At 39.7% G+C, this 23,303-nt stretch overlaps 1 protein-coding gene across 8 annotated transcripts in view; it reads left to right on the top strand.

Annotated features, from left to right (window-relative positions):
• The window catches only part of TTLL5 (tubulin tyrosine ligase like 5), a 128,528-nt gene that overhangs the window by 36,096 nt on the left and 69,129 nt on the right, over positions 1-23,303 (top strand). For 6 of the 8 annotated variants that reach the window (XR_014585487.1, XM_083839744.1, XM_083839745.1 and 3 more), the window contains 13 exons: positions 2,604-2,645; positions 4,766-4,879; positions 5,247-5,338; positions 5,970-6,032; positions 6,905-6,943; positions 7,918-8,063; positions 9,075-9,360; positions 13,558-13,678; positions 15,328-15,474; positions 18,086-18,186; positions 20,691-20,824; positions 21,445-21,558; positions 21,961-22,377. Coding sequence is in view for 7 of the 8 variants with exons in the window: in XM_083839744.1 (XP_083695870.1) it covers positions 2,604-2,645; positions 4,766-4,879; positions 5,247-5,338; positions 5,970-6,032; positions 6,905-6,943; positions 7,918-8,063; positions 9,075-9,360; positions 13,558-13,678; positions 15,328-15,474; positions 18,086-18,186; positions 20,691-20,824; positions 21,445-21,558; positions 21,961-22,377 (1,816 nt within the window). In the remaining variant the exon portion in view is untranslated. The remainder of the gene's footprint in view (positions 1-2,603; positions 2,646-4,765; positions 4,880-5,246; positions 5,339-5,969; positions 6,033-6,904; positions 6,944-7,917; positions 8,064-9,074; positions 9,361-13,557; positions 13,679-15,327; positions 15,475-18,085; positions 18,187-20,690; positions 20,825-21,444; positions 21,559-21,960; positions 22,378-23,303) is intronic. The other 2 variants (XM_083839741.1, XM_083839743.1) reach the window with 2 other exon arrangements.

Genomic DNA, 23,303 nt, shown 5'->3' on the forward strand with positions numbered 1-23,303 from the left:
GGAGTGTAGTGATAGGACAAGGAGTAATGGTTTTAAACTAAAAGAGAGTGAATTCAGATTGGACATGAGGAAGAAATTCCTTACTCAGAGGGTGGTGAGGTACTGGCTAAGGTTGCCCAGAGAAGCTGTGGATGCTCCATCCCTGGAAGTGTTCAAGGCCAGGCTGGATGAGGCTTTGAGCAACCTGGTCTGGTGGGAGGTGTCCTGCTGCCCATGGCAGAGGGGTTGGAATTAGATGGTCTTTAAGGCCCTTTCCAACCCAAATCCTTCTATGATTCTGTGAGTGAGTGAGGTTATCTGGCTTTCCAGCAAAACTACAGAAAAGCCTCAGAGAATGCAGCTGAGCTATGAAAATGGCTGTTTAGGCATTTTCATTTTGTTGTGGACAACAAGCTTCCAGAAGCCTAGAGCTTTATGAACGTATTGAAGACCTCCTCCTAGGCAGGAAGAGCTTTTGCATTTGAAATTTAAAGCTTATTGCCCATATACTCCTGGAATCTCTCCCTTCCTTTCCCTTGGATCCTTGGACTGAGGCCTCATGTGGCTTGCTGTGACTGCACATTACCTTTTCTGCTGAGACAGCACTTTCGTAGCACTGTAATGCTCAAGGGCAGCTGTTCTCTATCTCCTTCTGGCTCCACTTGGATCCCATAAATAGCTGTGAGAGTGGAGCAACCACAAAAGGCAGGGAGATCCCCAATCTCCTTTGAAGTTTTAGATGAATATATATCTCACCAGGCAAGTAGACGAACAGAATATCTTGATGTTCTCTGCAGCTGATGTCATCCTGCGAGGAGCATACAGCATGGCTGTGTAACTCAAACTCAATTGGGAAAAGAAGTCATCTTCATTCAGTGACAGAGTACCAATATACTGTCCACCTTTTGGTTAAGGGAAAACTTACAGAAATCACAAGACTTTGCTTCTTGTAAAACTTGGAACTTGGGAGATGTAAATAGTTGGTAGTGTGACATTTAAACACCTATAGATTGCCTGACTGAATTCAAAGCTTCTGAGGCTCGTTTTATAAATAGGGTTTCATGCAGATCCCCTTGACTTGAAGTCTTTTATCTGAAAAAAAATGTAAAAGTCTCAGAGAATTGAACTAGAAGCACTGAATTTTAAGGAGGTTTTAAGCTTATTGATTTATTTTGCTTAAAAACTACAGATGTTTGTAAGGTCGGGATAGTTGAAACCTGCAAAGATTCACATGACAAGCAGTGGTTACAAGATAAGACTAAATTCTCTTTTGGGATGTTTGTCTACTTCACCTATGCTTACTGGGAATGGCCTTCTGTGATAGTTTTACATGACTGTTTTCTTAAGAATGTGATTGGGAATCCCATGGGTAAGTAGGTCTGTAGATCCTTCTGTGCTTCAAGAATGTTTTGGCCTGATTTTTGCTGAAAATGTTTTATTTCAGGTTTTGTTGAATCCTTGATATTTCTATACCTACTCTTGGTTGTGGCTACTTGGTTATTTTGACCTATTTTTAAAAACTCCTTCAAGATTTCTAAGTTTTAATTGTTTGCATAGTCCATCTTTAATCAGAGGAATAGCCACTTCCTGGGGAAGAAATCCTGATACCAGCATTCTGGGTCATGAGATCATTATGGTGACTTCTGCTGTCTTTCACCAGACCAGACTGCAAGTTCCTTGTGCAATTCCGTTGGTTTGACTCTCTGAGCATTTCTCCCTCTAGAGAGATGAACAATTTAGTGGCTTCCTTTGTAACTTGTTGATTTGGTCTGGAACTCTTTCAATTAATCATAAACAATGAAGGGACGTTGGCCTGATTTGTATAGACCAACTATAGAGACGAACTTGGCAGTAGTACAGCTAGAAAAGATAGATAGGTCTCCTGAGAATCCCTTCCTATGCCCTTGGGCACCAGAGAGGAGGAAGGCAGCCCAAATACCACTAAAGGCAAAAAGAACTGAAGCTCCTATGATAACGGTTTTCTTTCGAACATACTGCTGCTATTGACCTGGTCTTGCTTGTAGGCCTGATGCCAAAGGAATCCTTATTAAATAATACAGGGTACTTTTTGACATTCTGCTGATGTTTCTACACCTGTACTAGGTTGTTAAATAGCATCTTGTTTCTCCACAAGAACTGGAATGATGTGGAGACATTTAAATGAAATGGCTTCTGTCAGGATTCTTACTATTTTTTTTTCCCATCTGTTCTATGAACAATTCTACTTGGCAGCATCTGTTTCTTCTCAATACATAGCTAATAAATATTTTCCTCTAGGTAACTCTTATCTTACAAAAATATGAATTCTGGTCTTGAGGGTTGAGTTCATTCATCCATTCTGAAGAGCTCTTTTCTGAGTGCTTTTTCAATGCCTCTGCAGGATTTTCAAACAGTTGAGCACATCTGAGTTTAGCATTAGTGCTGTGTCTGTAATGGGGACAGGATACATTTGTGGTGGATTTGAGCAAGATCTGAAATGAGGTGATAGAATCTGTTGACTATTTCTCTGGACTTCAGTTATACCTGTTTGCTTTAGGGCACTCACCATTCCTCTGCAGCTCAGGCAGGGATGATAGTGTTTTGAAGAACACGAGGTTTTTATTCCCTTTGTGCGTCTCTTGCAGCGTCCTGTGTCTGCACAGTCCCAACCTGCAAGCACCAGACTGGTAAGTACTGGACTTGATTCAACTCCCTTCACCAAAATAAAGGATGTGTTTTCAAACATTACTTTGTGCACAACTGGTCCCAAAATATATTTTACAGCTAAGTTGCCTGGGTGAGAGGAAAAAGATAAGGTGGGGGAAAGGAGGGGAAGCCTAGAAAAGAGGAGATGGATAGGTACTGGAATACATTCGGAATACATTTCCCTGTTGTAGGAGCAAAAGCTGGAAAAGTATTTAGATAAGTACTAGCAGCTTAAAAAATAGAAGTATGCTGAGAGGCAAGATCAGCTGCGTCAAATCTGTCAAAGTATTTAAGCCTGCAGGTGTTTCTAGACTGCATTTTTAAGAAATTTGATAGAGATGTTTAAAGAAAGCTAGCTTTCTCTTCATCAGTTGATAAAGACAGTGGCAGCATGGTGTTCTGGATTTTTTAGGATATTGAAAAGGAAAATATAAGAACAAAGAGCTGATATGAAAGCAGCAGCAAATATAAGGATTGTTGCATCAAACAGGAAGAGGGCAAGGAATTTTTGTCTATATACTACAGAGGATGGAATAAGTTTGGATGAAAAGGATAGCACAGGTGAATCTGTATTGCCAAAATTCAGGCTTCACAGTAAGTGAAGTAATTATTGTCGTTATCTGAAAGAAACTACAAAGATTTGTGTGAACTGGGTCCAAATTGTTTGGAGGAGATTAGAAGAAAGATTTCTCACAGATAATGGAAAAACATAGAACTATCTTAGGTATAAGTCAGACTGATCCACCTTTCTAGGTGTCAAATTTGGCACCCTCCTTGCAAGCCATATGGACAAATCAATGTTAGCATACAATTCTAAGCACCTGGCTGTGTGGGGACTTGGTAGGCATTATTTTGCTGCTGGGCTTCATGGGCTAGCACAATAGTGATGATTGATTCTAATTTTCTGCAGTTTCCCAGCAGGAAAGAAGGTAGCACAGATGGAATCATCTTGAGATCCTAATTCATTCTATGGGCTGCCATTTAGGTCATTCAGTATAAGTTTAGCTGAGGCTATGAGAAAAGATAAGACGAAGAAAAAAGTCTAACTGAATAATGAGGTTTCACAGAGAATAGGAAAGATCTTTGTGCCAACTGCTGTCAGTGATTAGTATAATGAGAATCATGATGTGGGAACCAAAGATGCTCTCAGAATTTGGAGATAAATCAAAGTGGTTGGATTTATCTGTACTTTTAAAGATAAGCTGGGTCAAAGAGGAAGCAAGAATTTCATGAAGTTGGAGACATTTCTGTGCTATAGCCAGAGAGAGTCCTGCAGTAAAGGAGGAAGTGGAGGTTACTGAAGCAAAGTTGTTGAGCTGTGCTTTTGGCTTGGAGGAAAGTTTAGGAAGAAAGACTAAAATCCTTTCCACTTAAGGCCATCTACTGCATCATGCAAACCTGACTACTGATTTTTTTTTTCTTCTACAAATGCTTTTGTCTCCTACCCTCTCATCCAGAGGGTGCCCTCTTGTCTCATTTTGTCTTATTTTATTTAATAAGTTTCCATTAACAAAATGTTTCAGTTGGCACCTGCTACATCAGTTTTCTCTTTGAATTTTTCTCTGCCAACCACTGCAGCGTAACTCACTCTAGTGCAATGCCTCTTGCTGTTGTTGCTTTATCTGTAGATTCTGAATAGCGTGCAATTTCTAATGAAATAGAGACTGGAATTCAATTCCAATTCAAGTAGTCCTTACAAAAAACTAAAACCTGATGTTGCCATGAGTTTAGTTTTATATGAGCAGTATGGGATATTTCCCTGAGCTTTTCTGAAGTAAGGTTTCTGTCATGTTTTTCACTTCTTTCTAGGCTAAGAAGGCTCTCTAGTGCATTTTGTTTGGTTTCCTCTTAAGAGGAAATCTGAATTTTATATAAAAGCATGAAACCTTCTAAGATAAACTCTTTTAATGCATTTTTTTATTATTATAATTAGATAGATTAGATTCTTAAACAGCTGTAGTGCAGGAGCATGAATTCTGGCTGTAATATTCCAGAGTGTAGATTCTGCTGGAAATGGGGTCCTGGAGTTTCAATGTAACTTTGTTGTTTAACGTAAGTTGAGAGAGGAAGGGAAAGACTTGGATTCACATTGTCTCTGCAGCGTACCCGTCCTCTGTCTGCCAGTGATGCCGAAATGAAAAACTTGATGTCCTCAGGCAGGGAAAAAGCAACAGGAAGGCAAGGCAGCTCTGTGCTAGGTCTCTCCATGGAGGAGGTAAGTAGGTTATTAAATATCTTGTTTACCGTGACTTTCACTCAATATATGGGATCACTTGCTCAGCAAAGAGCAAGGGCACATGCCTGAAAAACATGACAAAAGTATAAAGGTTTTGGAACAGAACTACTGGGGTTTATTGCCTCTGCCCTCAGTCATGCCAACCATATATATGTGCTCCCGGCTATGTTGGACTCCATCAGAATTTAAATGCAAGATAAAATTGCCTAAAGATGTAATATGTACCGAGCTCACTCCCAGGACTGCAGTAACATCATTCTTGTCCTCTGAAATTCAAGGATTTTTCTAGGGTTTGTTTTTCATTGTATCTATTTTGCTAGCTATTTTTTCCTCTTTTTATTCTAAGGTAAGAGTTCTTCGTCGAGTGAGAGAGGAGAATGAACGGAGAGGAGGTTTCATCCGGATATTCCCAACCCCAGTAACATGGGACCTTTATGGGTAAGAATCAGAGTCCTTTAGGATGGCTTAGTGTTACACTGACGCTCTGTATTGAGGAGTATTCTGTGTTAGGTACATGTAGATTAACAAGCTCAGCAGTTGTGAGCTTATTGAGGATTTTGGTAGAGTTTATTCTTAGTGCTGAGGATTCTTTTTTTCCCGATTCCGTGTTTTTAACTTCTACTTTGCTTAACTGCACCTTAGAGAAGGCTATTAAACATTGTTTTACAAGTACTGATACTGCTTTTCTGTCAGAATAAAAATGTCTTCACCATAAATAATCTATTGCTGCTATCTGCTTTTACATCCTGCAGCTGCATATACTGTGTACCTGTGTACTCTGTCATTGGGCCATAAACCCAATATAGGACTCATCCTGTGAGTGGTACTATACTTTTTTTTTTTTCTTTCCAGTCTGTAATGTTTCTTCATGTCTCTTGCTTCTTCAGGAACTTCAGCTAATAATTGGTAGCTCTCCTAATGTTCTCTTTCTGTTATGGTACAGCATATTGTTTCGATAGACTTTCTGGGATGTTTTTTATAGATCACTTCTTTCTTCTTTCTTTCAGGTATTATGCTGCCTTTCAATATGTTGAACTCTATCTTGATACATCATTTATTCTTTTTTTAGATCGTTTTTAGAGTACAAGACATCAATGAACTACATGCTGGCCACGCGTCTGTTTCAGGACAGGTAGAAAGCTTTTGGATTTGGGAGGGAGGCAAAGGACACAAACACCATGAAAAGGATTGATTCATCACTCATCCAATGTTATAAACACCAGTCTGTCATTTACAAGGGTAGTAATAGTTGTACATCTCTTTTCTGGTGTGCCAGTGACTGTGGAGGTTTCCTGCATTTTGACATTACTCAGTTCTGAATCCAGGGGCAAAAAGGACAATGCATAAAAGGCATGGGAGTCACTGGTAGGAAAGATGACACTCCAGACATGTAAAACCTCCAAGCACCTAGGCTTCCCCATGAAGAGATGATATAGATGGTCCCTGCTTACCTTTTTGTCCAAATTTAAAGTCACATCAGAGCTTTCCCTCATGTGAAGTAAACATTGGAAATTTACTCCAGAGGTTTAGTATCCCCATTTCTTGACCTATGCGAGCGTTATTTGATGCCTCTTTCTCTGGGTTGTGCTTTGGTTCATGCGTCTAGTTGAACTTCCATTGAGAGTTGTATGCATTTTCACTGTATGATTAGCATCCCTCCTCTTCCTCAGTTTTTCTTATCCTAGTTCTATAATAAGGTTACTACAGAATAAAGGTAAGGTTGGTCAGCACTGTAATTTTTTTTTTTTTTACTGTGTGATTTCAGGGATGTTTCTAGAGGTTTAGCTCCAAGTGACATCATCTCCAATTTGAGTTAGACAGATGCAAGCATAAGTTGCAGAACATATGTTCAGAGTTGCTCTTTTAAAGCCTTTTTTCCTCCTTTAAGATAGGATTAAGAGGAAATTCTGTAAATTTGGCCATTCCACTTTATATATGAAGGACTTTTTCTTGCAGTCTATGATCAAGAATGGAAGGTAATTTTTCCCCTTTTTCCCTTTGTAGGGACAAGATGAAAGGAGACTTCATCACTGGGAGATCCCGGTAAATTCCTTTTAGAGAAATAATTTGAATTTTTAGGATTTATTCTAAATTTAGATTTCCACAACTGTGCCTTAAATCCTGGGTCTATTCTACCTGAAATCAATCAAAATTAGAAAAAGTTGTGTTGCTCCCACTTCTCACAACCAATTTTGTCAAGTAAACGGCAGTGAGCAGAGTGTCCCAGCATTTGGAAAGCTAAAGTTTTTGTTGGATTGGCCCTTACAATTGCCCCTCTTAGGTTTGCTACTCTGGCATTTCTGCTGTATTGATGAGCATTACACATGAGCTCTATCAAAAGATTATGTAATGCATGAGAATTTTTTACTTCATATACTCATATATTCACTTTGCTAGATCCAAAAGGTAAATGGAACAACAGAAATTTTCTGTGGATGTTCCCATCTGCATCATAAAGAACACTTTGCTGGATCTTTCTGCATTAGCAGAAAATTAGTGTTTGTTTCTCTTAAGGAATCTGGCAGGGCTTCTTCTTGGGTTTAGTCAGAACTTGTAGAAAGGTTCTCACTTTTCACCTACATTATGTTAAAATCCTTGTTTCTGACCTAACAGTGAAGAACAAGCTATCTACGTAAAAGGTTTTGCAGGCAGGATTGGAGTCCACGTGCTCTCTTCATACTCCTGTCCCTTATTTTGTATTCCTACTGTTCAGTTAAGTTTTCCTCAATAATTTTGCCTTGAGCTGCTGTATATTGGACAGATGCTGTTTAGTCCTTAAAGCATGAAAATAGATAGATGAGTTTGGGGGTTTTGAGAGCTGATGTTCTATGAAGTACTTGCAAGATGCACTTCAAACATTCGTAAGCTTTAAATGGAGCAAAGTTAGACTGATCATAACTTTTTTTTTTCCCATGTCAAGAAAACTGTTTTTTGAGGAAACTCACTCTGAGTTTTTGTATCATCAGGGAGAGAAGTATAAAGAGTTTTTGAGGATGCCTCTCTATTATGCTTTCCAGAGATGGTCTTAATGGGAGGCTGGATATGAGGCTGGAAGCTGTAGACTCTCATGCTCTGTTTTATGAGAGAAAGCTGGTCTCACTGGAATTACGGAAGCGCCGGCGATGTCATGGCAGGGCTAGAGCAGCACGGGCAAGATCGTCAGGTATGAATGACTAGAGAGTTAGATGAGCATCTAGTCAAAAACAATTAAGAGGGTGGTTAATTCATTTTTGTTTGTTTTGGTTTGTTTGTTTGTTTTGCCCAGAGAATTTGTGGATTCCTCATCCCTGGGAGTGTTTAAGGCCAGGCTGGATGGGGCTTTGAGCAACCTGGTCTCATGGAAGGTATCCCAGCCCATGACAGGGTTTGGAACTAGATGACTCCAACCCAAATAGTTCTATAATGCTAAGAATTCCATTCCCACCATTCACAACCCCACATATATGACTAAATGTAATCAATATTTTCTTGAACAGGGGCTCATAGCTGCATTTTGGGTACAATTATTTGTCAGTATGTATGTGCCTCTATAGTTCTCCAACTTTTCAGAGAAAAATGAAAACCTGGGACCTTCCAGGCTGCATTTGCTGCATTACAGTGACTCTAAGCTGTTGGAAGGAGAAATCCTTTTTATTTGAACCAATGTGGGAAAGACTTAAAAGGATACAGAAAGGAATGATCCTCATAAGTGGCTGTTCCTTAAGCCTTTATCTAAACTCTTTCCAGTAACTACATGATACAACCTCTCCCATGGCAGTCAGTATGTTATACAGTTACTTTTGGTGCTATGTTATGTGATCTTTATTGGCACACATGAAAGCTTAGTTTTCTTAGCTTTGGTTTTCCTGACGCACAAAAATCCAAAAGGTGAACTTAAGGCCTGCCAAAGAACCAGGATGAAGCATAGGAAAATGCCTTTCTTTTATTTTTCGCTTGTAAAGTTAAGAACCTTGGTTTATCTCGTGAAATTCAGAAAATGGGATTCTCAGCTGTTTAATGTGCAAACAGAAAGCCAGCAAGAATAATAAACGGCAGCAATAGCTACCGTGATATTCTAAAATGGTAGTGGTCTTTCCTTCTAGCAGAAGAGTTGAGGAGTAAACCAAAGGTAATAGAGAGTCTCCCTGTCTACTTTTTTTTTTAACCAGCAGAGTTGATTTCTTCTCTACTGCAGGGATGTCAGAACCGACAAAGCTGTCCCTCAGATCAGACACAGAAGGTGAGGAAGAAGAGGAGGCAGATGCAGATGAAGAGCTAGATGGAGCTATTGCCTCTCTTTCGGACACCCAGGTGAAAAGCAAGCCAAAGCTCTCTGACTTGGTGAAAACAACTTGCAAGGAGCGGTTGACAAAAAAACTTCATAAGAAAACTGGAGATGGAGGAGAGCCACTTCTTGAAAAAACAGATTCAAAATCTCAGTTTAACTTGCTGCAGATTCTTCAAAAGAATGGAAATTTAAGGTGAGAGATTTCTGCATATTGCCCTGAGTTTTGACTGGCAAATAATATCTGTTTAAAATATGGGGGATATAGACTTAGTGCCACATTACGAATGGGTGTGAGGAGATAAGAGGAGCCTAGAATAATGGGCCTGGGTTTTTCTCTGTGGACTGCCTAAGTAACTAATTGGAGGGAGATAGTTGCAGAGACTGACAGTTTACCTAAATGCCTGACCTGTTAGATCAGTGTAAAGCATAAGCTGTAGCTTCCATTGCTGTTCTTTAATCAGGTGATGTAATCTGTTCTTCAGTCAACTTGGGCTTCTGAAATGCTGCTATCTTAATGCAAGATGTCTGCTATTGAATTCTAAAATTTATCTTTTCATTCTCTGCATTTTTAAATAAATAGGTATAAATACATGTTAAGCCATTCAAGTAATGTTGGGAAGGAACACATCAGTGCCACATCTCCATAAAAATACAATTTTCTTATTTTTTAATGCTTATATTTTGTATGATGAAATTTTTTACCTCTAACAGCAGTTTCTGATGCTCAGGGTCAGCACCTCCTGAGAGCAAGACAAAAGGTCATTTGCGAGAAATAAGTTACTGAAATATTTTATTGCCTGCTGTTGAGCTTGACAGTGTGGAACTGAGCATGTTCCGATGCATGGCTCAGCTGCTTGAAAAAGGGTGATGCTGGAGGAGATTGTATAGAAGAATACCAGTCAGGATCCTGCTAAATGTTTAGAAGTTATCTTCCCCCTTAAATGTGGGTAGTAAAACTGCCTATTTGCAGATAGACATGAAGGACAAAAAGTGATCATACATATCTGTGTAGGAAGATTGTACATCTTCTACATAAGAAATACTGTTTTGCACAATAAGTGTCCAAAGATAGATAAAATAATTGTTGCTTGTTGCTGCCTTCTTTGTTTAGTTTCTGGGAGGATTTATGAATTATCACATGGATTTGGGGATTGTTTTGAGGTTTTCTTCTGGCAAGAACACTTGCTCTAATGACAGAAGATTCTGAAACCTGTTCTGAGGATGGACATAGCAACGCTGTCATCTACCTATATATAGAACTGACTCTTGCCAAGAACGTAAGCTCTGTCTGGTGTTCCTGGCAGAATCTTGCTCAGCACCCAGTGATGTTGGGATTCCCCCACAGAAGTGTGTAAGTCTTGCAGTGACTTCATGTTGCAGGATTGTGCTGGGCTTGGCCTCATCCAATCTGTCATTGATGAAAGCTTTGCTGCCGGGTCAACAGGCTGAGGAGCTGAAGTAATGACATTTTCATCCAAAAGAAACCAGGCCTGTTCCAGTCAGCTTTTTATAAATGGCAAGACTTCTCTCTCTCCTTCTAGCTGTCCTGGTGAAGCAGGTTCTCTGCCTTCCTTGCATTGGGCTTTATTGGTGGAGAGGTTGACAGTGGAATGAACCACAGAATCACAGAATGCTTTGGGATGGGAGGAACCTTAAAGATATTCTAATTCCAACCTACCTGCCATGGGGGGAACCATGTTCCCCACTGTACCATTCCCAGGAAAGTTGAAAGTAAAGGGAGTTATTTGCTCTTGCAAATAACCTGAGACAGCCTCAAGTTTCAATATTCCACAGGCTGGAGGAGAGGCAGCATTTTAATTTACCTCAAAGACATTCTCCAGTTTCCTGTTTAGGGAGTCATAGAAGTGTCAGATAGAGGTAAAGAATTGTACTGCTGTTCTCAAGCTGATGGTGGAGGTCCTGAAGTCCTACCAGACTTGAACTCATGGTCATGAGGTGTTTGAGTTGCACCTAAAACAAGCTAGGAAGCCCTACAGAGCCCCCAGAAGAGAATCTTTTCTGATATATGCTGGCATGGTGATTAGAGTATTAGTCAGGGTTCAGGCTGTTCTCCTGATGTTGCGCTCACCTGGGAAGGGAAGGTAACTGTGGTGGCTAGCAGCATATAGAGCGTGGAGGTGTAATAAGGCCTGCGGTGTATTCTGGAGGTCACTGGAAGACACAAATTGTAACCAGGCAGTTATATCATGTTATTTCTTTTAGTTATTGCCACAGTTTTCCCAGTGGAGAGGATGTCAGTTACGTCAGTCTGAGACCTGTGAACTCATCATTTGCTTAGCCCCTCTTTGGGCTGCCATAGTCTTCCAAAAGCATTAAAAGCTTATAATTAGGTAGAAGCGTGAGTATTTATAGTACATTTTAACTTCAATTCTTATTTCCCAACATATGTGAAATTGATGTGCATCGTTTGATGTGCAATTGATGCATTGATCTTTATAGTTACCAGTGTGTTGTATGATTTCTGTAGCACTGTAAAGGAGTGTTCCTGAAATTTACAGGCATATAAAATAGGAAGATTTAAGTTTCTGGGCTGATGTTTTAATGAAGTCTCAGGGACTTGTGTACATAGAGTTAAGAGGACCATATAAGTGTCTGAGAAGATTCCGAAGAAGCAGAGAACAAGTAGACAACAAATGGTGAGGTTCCTCAGGGATAGGTTTGAGACTGGTTTTAATAATCAGTTCAGGAAAGATGTAAAAGGTGGAAATCAACTAATGAAGTTTGCTGATGGAAAAGACTTGGGAGTTATACCATGAGAGAAAAGTAGTGGAATAAATATGGGAAGAACTGGATGACCTTGAGGACAGGAATAATATAACTAGGATGAAGTTCAGTAGCACAAAATATAAGGGCAAGCTCTTACAAGCTTGTAATTTACAGCAGAAATTGTACCGGCTGGATGTTCAAGTGAAAATGAATTATAAGGTAAAATACCTTCCATGCTTGTTGATCACAGGTTTGTGAAGCCCTAGCTCATGCATGCATGAAAATACCGAATGTGGTCTAGGCTTTATTGCTTGAGATATTTCTGAGACTTCACATACGGTGTACAGTTCCAAACCTCCACATGTTCATGGAGGGTGAATTGTGGCTGGAACAGGTGGAGAGGAGCTGCTAGTCTCATCGTGGTCAGGGTTCTTTGACTGACAATCTAATAGTTTATGCTAATAAAATGAAAACGATGTGATTGCTGTTAATAAATGCATTCCAGGTGGGAAACCCATCAGGGATAAAATTATTTAAGATATAGGGTAATGCTGAAAAAAGAGAAAGCAAATATAAATTGTCCGTGAATGCAGCTAGGCTGGGTAGTAAAAGAAGGTTCCTTATTATTAAAACAGTTCTGGAATAACATGCCAGGAAGGTAATGGGTTGAAAAATCTTATTTGTTTTAAGATGAAATGTGATAATTTTATAGAAAAGGTTATGTCAGAGCCTGAGACAGAAGGGCAATCTGTCACTGATGCTAAAGCCCATCTGCCTCTATGTTCATATGAAAAGGGATGGAGAAAGTGTGCTTGACAATGCAAGGGACAGCTTGCAGTGACTGTAGAGGAATCTGTGATGAAGAGTAGGGAGTGGGAGAGCAGAATGCTGGACAAGAGGGTTTCGGCCAAGATGACACTGAACAGAAATAGCCAAAGCTTTCAGCAATTTCTCTTGCAACAAATGAATATGTTAAAGTGACTACTATTGTGAGGGAATGAGAATCAATATGTTCCTTCCTGTCCTCCTCAATTCATGCTCACAGCTTCCCAATGTGCTCAGCCAGCTGCACAGCAGATTTACTGATGTTTTTTCTTCCTTCAGTGGTGCCTTGCTCAATGAATTTGGCCTGTGTTATTGGGCCAGCAGGGGAAGAGTTCACTTGCACAGATTTAATTCTGTCATTTCCAATGGGAATTGCAAGGCCTTTGTTACAACTCTGGCAGTGGTGTTATGCCCTTCGTTTAATTTATGGTCTGTTGTTGTGGTGTTCAAAATGCTTGTGTAGACAGAGGTCCAGGAGAGCCTTGAACTGGGTTTAAAAAGACACAGTTTTACTGATTTTTGTAATGTTGGCTTTTGGAGGAGAGTTGCTAAGGCTGTGAGAAGGCAAGGAGAGCACTCAGTTTTTAGAGGTGGTCTTAGAACTTAAAGGACATCTGCTGTCTGTTGTATCTCTTAGACTACGTCACCTATCTTGGTGAAGAAAATACTGGTAGGGTGAAAATACTGGTGGGGCGAAGTTGTTCTTCTGTTCTTGAGCTTCAACATTTTTGTACCTACAAGGTCTTTGCTGAATATACTCCATAAGCTGTGCCTGACTGTTGTATTTCTTTCTGTTACTACTCTGAGGGTATCTGACTGTGTTTTTCTTGGTCCACAGCAAAGTGCAGGCTCGCAGGGCTTTCTCTGCCTATCTACAGCATGTTCAGTTGCGACTGATGAAGGAGGCTGGTGACCAGTTCCAGAATGCTGCCTGGGTTGCCAAAGAAGATGAGCAGATGGTAAGAAGCTTTGTGTTGGTCTAGAGAATCTGAAATCTACCCTGAGTTTTGAGGTTGGTTGGAAAAAATGAAGTCCAAAAGTACCTTGAGATTATTATACTTGCCTGTCTAGTTGCCAGTGCTGTATTTTTAACATAAAAACAAGGTAGGAATGCTGACTGACATCTGAGAAGTGACAGAGTAGACACTAGATGACTAGTGTGGTTGACACCTGAGCTGCTCAAATCTTTCAATGGTTCTACTTCACTGGATCTCCCAGCTCTGAGCTGAACTTGTTTTGAACTCTTCTGTCTGAGATTCTTTAAGATTATTTAGCAGCATCTGGTTCCTGCTGTGATTCGTTAAACAAACCACACATCCACTCAAATAGAACAGGTATCCAGTTAAGCTTTTTCTCTGATGGACTGTTTTTTTCTTCATGGGCATCTGCATTTAGGAGTGTTTTGTGTATTCTAGATAGAGAAGAAAAAGTAAGAAATGCTGAGAAGAGAAAATTACTGTCTAGCATAGATTTTTTTATTTTTTGTTTGTTTTTGCTTTAAAGCAATGTGATATATTTTTCTAGGAAATATTTTAAGATGCATATATTTGGTATATATGCATCTTAGAGTGCAGCAAGCCCAGATTCCCTTGTAAAACCTTCCTAAAAGAGCTTTGTACAACAGCCTCTTGAGTTTTCTGCAAATGCAAATGTGTTCTTGCTGAATGCATGTTTCAGGGAAACAGCCAGTGCAGTTCAGAGATAAAAGTGTGTGTCAGGAATAATCAGTCGACTCAGTGGAAAATGTTACCCCTGCTCCTTCCAAGTAGAAATTAAAACTGGCTTTTTGAGAGTCACTTTGTCTGCTGTGCTGTGAGGAATAATATTTAAAATAACAGATCAAACCAGCCTGGAGTAATGGCAGTGAGAGGCGAGCTGTGAAATCCAATAGTTTGGATGTCAGGCTGCTCATTTATGCATTTGCAGTGCTTCTAACCAAAAGAAAATCCAGAGGGGAGACAGAAAGGGTTCAAAACACCCACAGGATCTATCTTGCCTTAGGATCTGACATGCCATGAGTTTCCCCCACTGGAGGCTGCACACAGACGTGGAGCCTGCTTGGTTGGGGGACTGGAATTACACGGCTGTAGATGTAACCATCTGTTGCTGTGGAGAAGCTATGGTGATAATGTACATATATGAAAAGTGCTGAAATGGGGATACATTACCATAGTGGAAATACCTGACCAAGATTCCCTTCCCTGTGATAGTGCTCAGGGGGTTTTATGTCAGTGTATACACTTCATTACTGGCCTTCTTTAACACATTACAGGTTGTCTTTTGGAGATGTTCTCCAAAAGCACTGGACTTCACAGGTTATTCTATGTTGTTGCTGCTTTGTGCTTTTTTCAGACAAATGCTCATCAGGTGTTCTCAGTTCTGCCTCACCTCAGACAAGGCACAGCATCATTCCTCTCCACGGTCTTGGATTTATAGGCCTATGTTAAAAATGCACGTTACAGAAAGCTTTTGTCTGCCAGTTGTCAGCGCATTAGACACAGACAGTATGTTTAGTACTTGCCAATCAGGAGCTGATGTAGTCCCTTTGTTCTCTTTTCCCCACATCTCGCAGCTGCTCCATTTTTAACTCCGTCTTCCTTGCTTGCAGGAGCTTGTGGTACGCTTTCTGAAGCGAGCTGCCAGCAATCTTCAGCAGTCCTTGAGAGTGTTGCTCCCCAGCCGGCATTTGGGACTAAATGATCGTCGTCGTATCCTGGCTCACCAGCTGGGCAAGTTCATAATCTATTATAACAAGGTGATTAACTCTGGATTCTTATTCTGATAGTTTACACCACTGAACTAAGGTAGGGCTAAGGTACTTAGTTCACTTCAGTGCCTTCAAGCTTTGCTGCTTTTGCAGTACCACAGTGGATCTTGTTGGCGTATGATATTCTAGAACAAAAATAGTGGAGTATCCAGGGCTGCTAGACTCCAGCAGTTCCAACAGCGGTGTCTACTGTGGTTATTGCATATTAAGGGCCGGGAGATAGATATGAGTCACCCATTCATATATAACTGCCAAGTTATTAAGGAATTCTGAAGCTTAGGACCCCTTGGAAATGCCTTTGGTTTAAATGTATTATTTTTTAATCTAACTTGTGTAAGAAATTATTATGAGGCAGTTTACCATAGTGCTGTTAGTGATTTGATTTCTATTATCTTCTTCTAATGTATCTGCTGCTGGCTGCTGTCATAGTCAAGACAAAGTTGTTTTAAGGGCTCTGTTCTGTAATTTACACAGTCTGTTTGTAGTTAGGCATCTAGTAATGGCAGTTTATCTGTCCAAATTGTCAGATAGACAACAGCATTACTATGTTATATGTGTAGTCCAGTAATCATGTCCATAAAAGTTAAAAACAAAATAATAAAAATCAAAGAATGGGAATTTAACTGGCAGTTTGCTTTTTCGTTGGTTTGTCTTTAGTTCTAGAGTTTTGTAAGGCCCCTTCCCATTTCTTCCTGTTTTTATGATTCTTCTACAGAGATTAAATATATATTTCACATACTGTACATATATATATATATTTACCATTCATTTGGTATACTTAAGGAGTGCTAGCCATCTATAGCGTAGAGCTCTGTATGCTAAGGGACAAGGAGAAGTAAATCCCAACTTTAATAATTCTCACCTCTTTCATTTTTGAAGATGATGTTCTTAGCATAGTGGTTTCATGCTAATCCTTGTTTTGCAAATACAGCTTCCCCTTCCCCTTGCATTTCTTTGGTGTTAGAACAAGGGTAGTTTGAATTTTGCTTTCAGAGGCTGAGCCTCCGAGCTCCTACTTGTTAATAGAGGGTGTTCACTTGCAGTACCTTTTCAGAATTGACATCTAGTAACTTGATCTGTCAAAGCAAGGTTGGTATTGAACCAAATCTATTCCAGGAAGTGTCTTGTTGCCTAGTGTTCACTGGATTACTGTGTTAGGAGCAATTGCAAAACACTCAGGTGGCTCAGTGGTGAGTTAAGAATGCAACTGCTTTGGATATAATTTCCCAATCGAATTGTATTCAAACACTAGGATTTTCTGCCAACTCTCAAATAAATTCACAAAATAAAGCTGTGTAACTGGTAATAATACATCACTGCATAAACATTTTCTTTGTTAAAACGCTTGAAAACAGATCATTTGAGGTTTTAGGACATACTTGTTTAAGCTATTGAGAGACTCTTGGCTTATGAGGGGGTTTTTTGGTGTCTGATTTCAACATATAGAATTCTTTAACTGACTTGTAACTTTGCATTTAGCAAGGGACTCCTACTAGCTGTTCTGCATCTTCTGTATTGACACAGAAGAAAAAACACTGCCTCCAGCAAACTAAGTAAAACAAACTGCATATTGTCAAGGCTTCTACTTCTACCGTAGACACGGTTCCCAGAGTGGCCTTTTCTCCCGATTCGTGAATTATCTTTCACAAGATATATCTGACCATTTTGTCCTGGGAAAGCTTGAAGTAGCAGTAAGAAGCAGTGAAGTTAAGGTTAAGTCTGGTCAACTAAAGCTTATATGTTGGTATTAGTATTTCAGATAGGTCTGTAGCCTGTTTTTTTATTATTTTTATTTTATTAACAGCAGTGTTTGTATACAACCTCTAGTGCCAACAAATTCTAGTTGTAACAACTAGTGTAAAATATAAGGGTCACTTATATCTGATAGCTTGCTCCCATTCTCAGAAAGGTTTATCATCTTTTATTACAGTATATTCTAGTGTATGTGTGTATTTGTCACAGGCTGTACTGTTTTACTGTATTTGCTTTTGCTATGCAGTATGTTATTTGTATGTAGATAAGACCTCAGTGATTTGCTGTATGACAAAAGAAATTAACTCAAGAGGAGAACTCTTAGTTTACAGCAGGGAATGTAGATGCCCTTTGCAACCTCCTTGATTTAGTTTCTCCCATTTAATTTTACATTTCTGTTCTCCTCTCCTCCTGAATATCTCCTTCTGGGACAGATGCTCAAATAAAAGCTATTGTGAGGAACTCTATTCGTGACAGAGACAGCAAAAGTAGAAAGAGGACCTAATATCTGCAAAGAATGATTTATTTCCCCTCCATCCTCTCTTATGTGCAAGCAAAGGATATATCTGAAGTAGAAGCACATATTTGTCAAACTTTCATATCTTCTCAGCAAGTCAACTCTAGTAAGTTATGTCAGGTAGATGAATGAGGTGTAGTGTATGTTTAGCCTGCTATCTCTGGGGCTCTCTACACACATAGTGAAATACACTTATAATTTGTCACTTTGGAGTTGATGTTCTTCTTCTTAGATTCCGTGGAATTGCTTTTTGTCTTCTCTATGTGGCAGCTATGCTACAGTACCTAGAATAACTACACAGAGAGACTTACTAATACTGCTTATTCACAGGAAACAGAGCAGATGGTTCAGAAGCAATCAAAAAAGAAACAGGAAGAGGAGGAGGAGGGAGTGAATCCTGAAGGTTTTCAGAACTTTATTACCAGAGCAAGGTAGGAATGAGTTTTATTCCCTTTGGTAAAGGATCTCCCAACCCTGAAGATGATGGGATTGTGCCTCTAGATACCTTTACTGACATTAGCACCTTCTCCTGCTGAGGGACAGCAAACTTGTCTCTTCTGTTTTTTCCCTTCCGGCAACCAAATGCTTGTTGAGTCAGCATCTGGTGCATAGAGAAGGGCATACAATAGATGTTTTGACCATTAAGTAGATCCCCAAAGGACAACACTGCCCTGGTCTTAGTAAATTCTAACCTGATGCTGGTGAGCTATGGTCTACTTTCCAGTGATGCTGGAGCAAATGCAGAAGTATTTGCAAGGAGGAGACTAGAGCTAATGTTCAGATGACCTTGAACTGCTGTGGTGGAATGACTGTTGTGGCTCTGGCTCTCAAATTTCTGATCCCAGAAACAGATTTCATGCTTTCTGCCTCTCCTTCAGCAACCCTTCAGGACTACACCCTCTGAGATGAGGAAAAAAGGGAATTAAACTCCCTGTCATCATCCTAGCCTTTTACTTGGCTTGCTAAGTGAGTTCAGTGCAAGCAGTTACTTTAACAAGAGAAAACGCCACGTTTTCTAACTTTGTACACTCAGAACTATCTGACTTTCGTACAAGAGTCTGCTGGGAAATGTATTTTGAAAACAGGTAATTGCTCTTCGTGCCCTTTGGTATTGTAGGAAAAACAATGGTGTTATAGCCCTCTGACTATGGAGAGGTTTGAAATGATTCAGTGAACCAGAATTACCAGAAACTCAAGTTTCTGATTCTTGAGCACAAAATCTAATTCCTTTTGACTCCTTTATTTGACCTATATATGATATGCTTATATTGGCAAGGACCAGTGTTACTATCTGGACAGCTAGAGTTCATCTGCCCTTTTAATGCATTTCAATCTTCTCTAACAAAGTTCACAGTCACTGCTTCCTTCTTTCTTACAATCAATTATGAAATTGTTCTTTGTTTTCCGCTCTTTGGAAATAGCATTCTTAGTGACTGATCTAAAGTGGGTGATAGCTGAGTCTTCTCAGCTACATTCAGGAGGCTTCACTACCTCCTTTGCTACATTCTCACAAGCACAATGAATTTTATATTTTGCTGATATAATTGGAGTCATTACAGCAACAGATTTACAGGCTCCAAGAAAAAACTTGCCGCCTTTCAGATAAATAGTGTTCTAGAGAAGAATGACACTCAAGATATGACTACCATATATCATAATATCTTCTCCTGTCAGCAGAAATGCAGATTACGTGGGTCCACAATATGCTCTTGGTTCTCTGACATCTCTCACCACTACAATTGCTGTTGTCTCCTAGGGCAGGCCATTTTCCTTTTACCGGAAATGCTGAAAGAGATGGCTGTTTAGGGCAGAACTGCATACTCTGTGTTATTGACTACCACGTCATCATGGCCTGATGCACAGTGTAGGCTGGAGCTGGAGATTTTTGCTGGCCCTAGTGATAAAGAACAGTTTCAAGTGATTATCTTTTTGCTTCTTAAGAGGTACTAAGTATGTTTGAGAACTCTGATAGCTGACAGCTATACTTTGCTTTATGCTTGAAGCTTAAATCATCAAGCTAGTCATACGCAGCCAAGAAAACGGGACAGTTTTATACTTTTGAGTGTTCTGCAGTACAGGCACACAGGAGAAGATGGGTAATAAATGTTACCATGTAGTAAGTGGGGTTGTCCCAGTCAATCTGTAACTTTGATATTACATGGATGTACTGTGTTTAGTTATATACATGATGTTACAATTGCTTCTAAATATCCTCATTGCAATGCAAAAGTGTATCCTTGTGCTGGTAAACTCACTTAAAGCCGAAAGCATCTTTCCACCAACTCTTCACTCTTATGTTTCCTTTTCACCTTACTTTCATTGCTTTTGGATAGGTGAACTGTACAGCATACCCTGAAGATCCAAACTCTCAGTTACTCTCTTCTTGTCAAGAAAATAATAAAAGACACATATGCAAGTTTTGTGAGATTCACAAAAATATTGACTGTTCTGCTTGTTTGTGCTGCAGTTTTGGCTAATTAACAAGCTCTTTCCTATTCTCTCTTTACTTCTGTATTGAAACTACTAATGATGACCTTAAACAGGCTGGGATGATTTCTCACATGAACATGACAGCTGCTTGTCCTAGAGAGCACCTGGGGAAAATTAACTAATTTAACTGAGAATTGATTCTTTCCTGTTGGATCAATCTCCCCCAGAATGAGTTTAGAATTTTCACTTGCTCATTATTATCCTGGGTAGGTTGCTGGGTGCCTTGAATTTTCTACTGCATAAAAGAATGGTATTTTAGTGGGAAACTCAGGTTTAACCAAGGCTTCACCTCTTACCCTGTAGAACTATGCAAATAACTTGTATAGCCGCACCATTTTCTCACTTTTCTCTTTAACCTCCTTATTGTCTCTCCTATTTGATTGTTCCGTGAAGGCAGAAAATCTTAGAGACCTCATTTAGTTCCATTCTTTTCTCCTTATTGTAGTGAGAGTGAGCTGGAGGAAGTGCTGACATTTTACACCCAGAAAAATAAGTCAGCAAGCGTCTTCCTAGGAACAAACTCCAGAACTACAAAACCCAGGAACACCAGTAACCAGTCAGAGAATCAGCCTCAAGCCGGTGAGTATTGCAGGCTGCTCTGAGATGATGTTGCCCAGACTAATTCAATTTCAGTTTAGTCTATGGAAAGTGAACAGCCCCTACAGAAAATTATTCAGAGTTTTGGAGACTGTGTATCTTTTTTTTTCTTTCTTTTTAATCCCCAATGATTCTTTGTGATGCAGACTAGAGTAACTGCAATCCAATCTTCTTTTAGTGAAGTGAAATGGGATGAATTGTGACTAGGCTTTATAAGGAACTGGATGTGGTGGCTCGTGACTGAAATCAAAATGTGGAAACTGGAAGACACTGAGATTTGAAATGTGAAATTCTGAAATCAAAATAAGGGATGAAAGAAACTGAGGCTTATTAAGTTGTGCTGCCTACAGTGAGCATACCCACTAGAGAGTAGAGCCTGTGTATTCGAGTATAATTAGGCATTCCATGGAAGGCAGTGCAGTGCTGACTGTTCACATCCAGTAGTCCATGCTACTGTACATGACAGCATAATTGTGATCAACAGAGTTGTGTGGTCTAAAATATTAGCAAGAAAGTCCATTATAGCAATGTTTAAAAAGTCCCATTCCAGTGGCATCCCAGTTTGAATTATTCTAATTCCGAACTCCTGGATTTTGTTATAGAGCATCCTGAAGTGATGAAAAAAATAAAAGGTGATCAACCCAAAAATTCAGTTGCAGATTTGCCTGCAGAAGGACGAGCAAGAGGCTATAAACCCAAAGAAGTTAAATCAACCTGTAAGTGAACTGGCTTCATTCATTATCAAGAAAAAAATAATGAATTAATCTACTGTTTTTAATATGGTTGTAAATAGAGGTTAGAATCTGTGGGTTCAAACTGAGGTATTTGAAAGCCCAATTTTGGGGAAGATTCTGCATTTTTTTTATTTTAGACCTAAGGCAGATACCATAGAGTGAGCAGTGAGTGAATTAGCTCCTCTTCTGTGGGGAATAATCTAGATATGGCAGTCATTGAAGGAGAATATTCATGATGTAGAGCTGCCTCTTGTCTTTACTGATAGATGAGGTCATCTCGGCTTCGGTGGGTCTATGAATAGGGGCAGCTCAAGTATGTTGTTGTTATCCAAAGGACCTCAAAGGCAGCTTTTCTCATGTAGTGTATTCATCATCTCTTTCTAGTTCCAGAAGGACCCACCTTCTCCTTAAATGCTGAACAGAAATTGCCTCGGTGCAGCCCTTCTAGTGCTTCTTCCTCTGTTTCTGGTACCGTGTTCCAGAGAAGTACCAGTTCCCAGTTACCATCTCAACCTGCAGCATCTGGAAATCCACAGGTGCCTGGTTACCATTCATTGCCGGTTCCCCCAGTTGGTCCCAGGCTGATTCAGTCTTCATCTTCCCTACCTTCCTCCCAGAGCCAGATCACAGCACCTGACAGCTCTTCTGTCTTCACAAATCCAGTGTCCAGTGAGGCTTCTAGCCTTGCAGGGTTACATCGTTGTCGTTCTGGTAGCTACACCCTTGGCCCATTCTCGTCTTTGCAGAGAGCTGCTCAGATCTACAGCCAAAGATTGTCCCGCCCATCATCTGCAAAAGCAGGTGAGTGTTCTATGTTGTTTAATAACCAGCTAGTTCACTATAAAGATTTTGTAATCTCTCTTCTGGAATAGGTGGTAATTTCACATTTCTAGAATTATGAGTCTTGTTCCAATGGTGATAAATTTCTCATGGAAGGCAAGAATGCAGGAAGCAGCCCTTGTTGGCCAAAGATGCCCTTTTATTGAGCAGATGAACAGAGAATTGAACTTCTTCTGAAAAAGCTAGAAATGAAGTATTGTATACTTTTACTTGATTGCATTACTGATCTCTGGTTTAGCTTTAGTGATTTTTAAGTAGTTTTGGTTAGCAGAAGTCCTGTCTCGGTCTGTGTTGTTCTTCGTTCATTGTATTCCTCTCACACAGAAATCCATTAATGAAACCTCATAATGTTTTAATACTTAAAGGTGTGGCAAGAGCTCTAAAAATAGAAAGACATGAGTGGATTGGTATTGTATCTCATTCTCTAGGACCTTTCAGAACTGTTGTGATCAAGAGTATCCTAAAAACAAGACCCAGAGACTACGCATTTACTGTCCTAAGATAGGACATAGTTAAGCAATGCATCTTTAGAGTGTAAGGAATCTGAAGGGTGGAAGAAACTGTAGAGATTTATGGATGCAGACTGTAACATGTTAAGAAAGTTTTAGGAAGCATACAGAGGCTAACAGCTGTGTTCCCGGTAACACGCATTTCTTTGATGTGCATTTGCTTTGGATTATACATCAGTCAGCACGTTTTCACTAGAGTTGCTATACAGCAACTCTATATAGTGACAAGCTTTCTAGCATTAAAATAAATCTGACTTCCCAATTGAGTACATTATTTGAAGAAATCCATTTGTTTTCAAGGAAAATCATTATAGATTTAACTTACATAATAGCCAGCCAGCATTCTCTGGCAGTGGGTGCTATTAGATGCATTATAAT

The sequence above is a fragment of the Anser anser genome, assembly GCF_964211835.1.
Source record: "Anser anser genome assembly, chromosome: 5".
NCBI lineage: Eukaryota > Metazoa > Chordata > Aves > Anseriformes > Anatidae > Anser > Anser anser.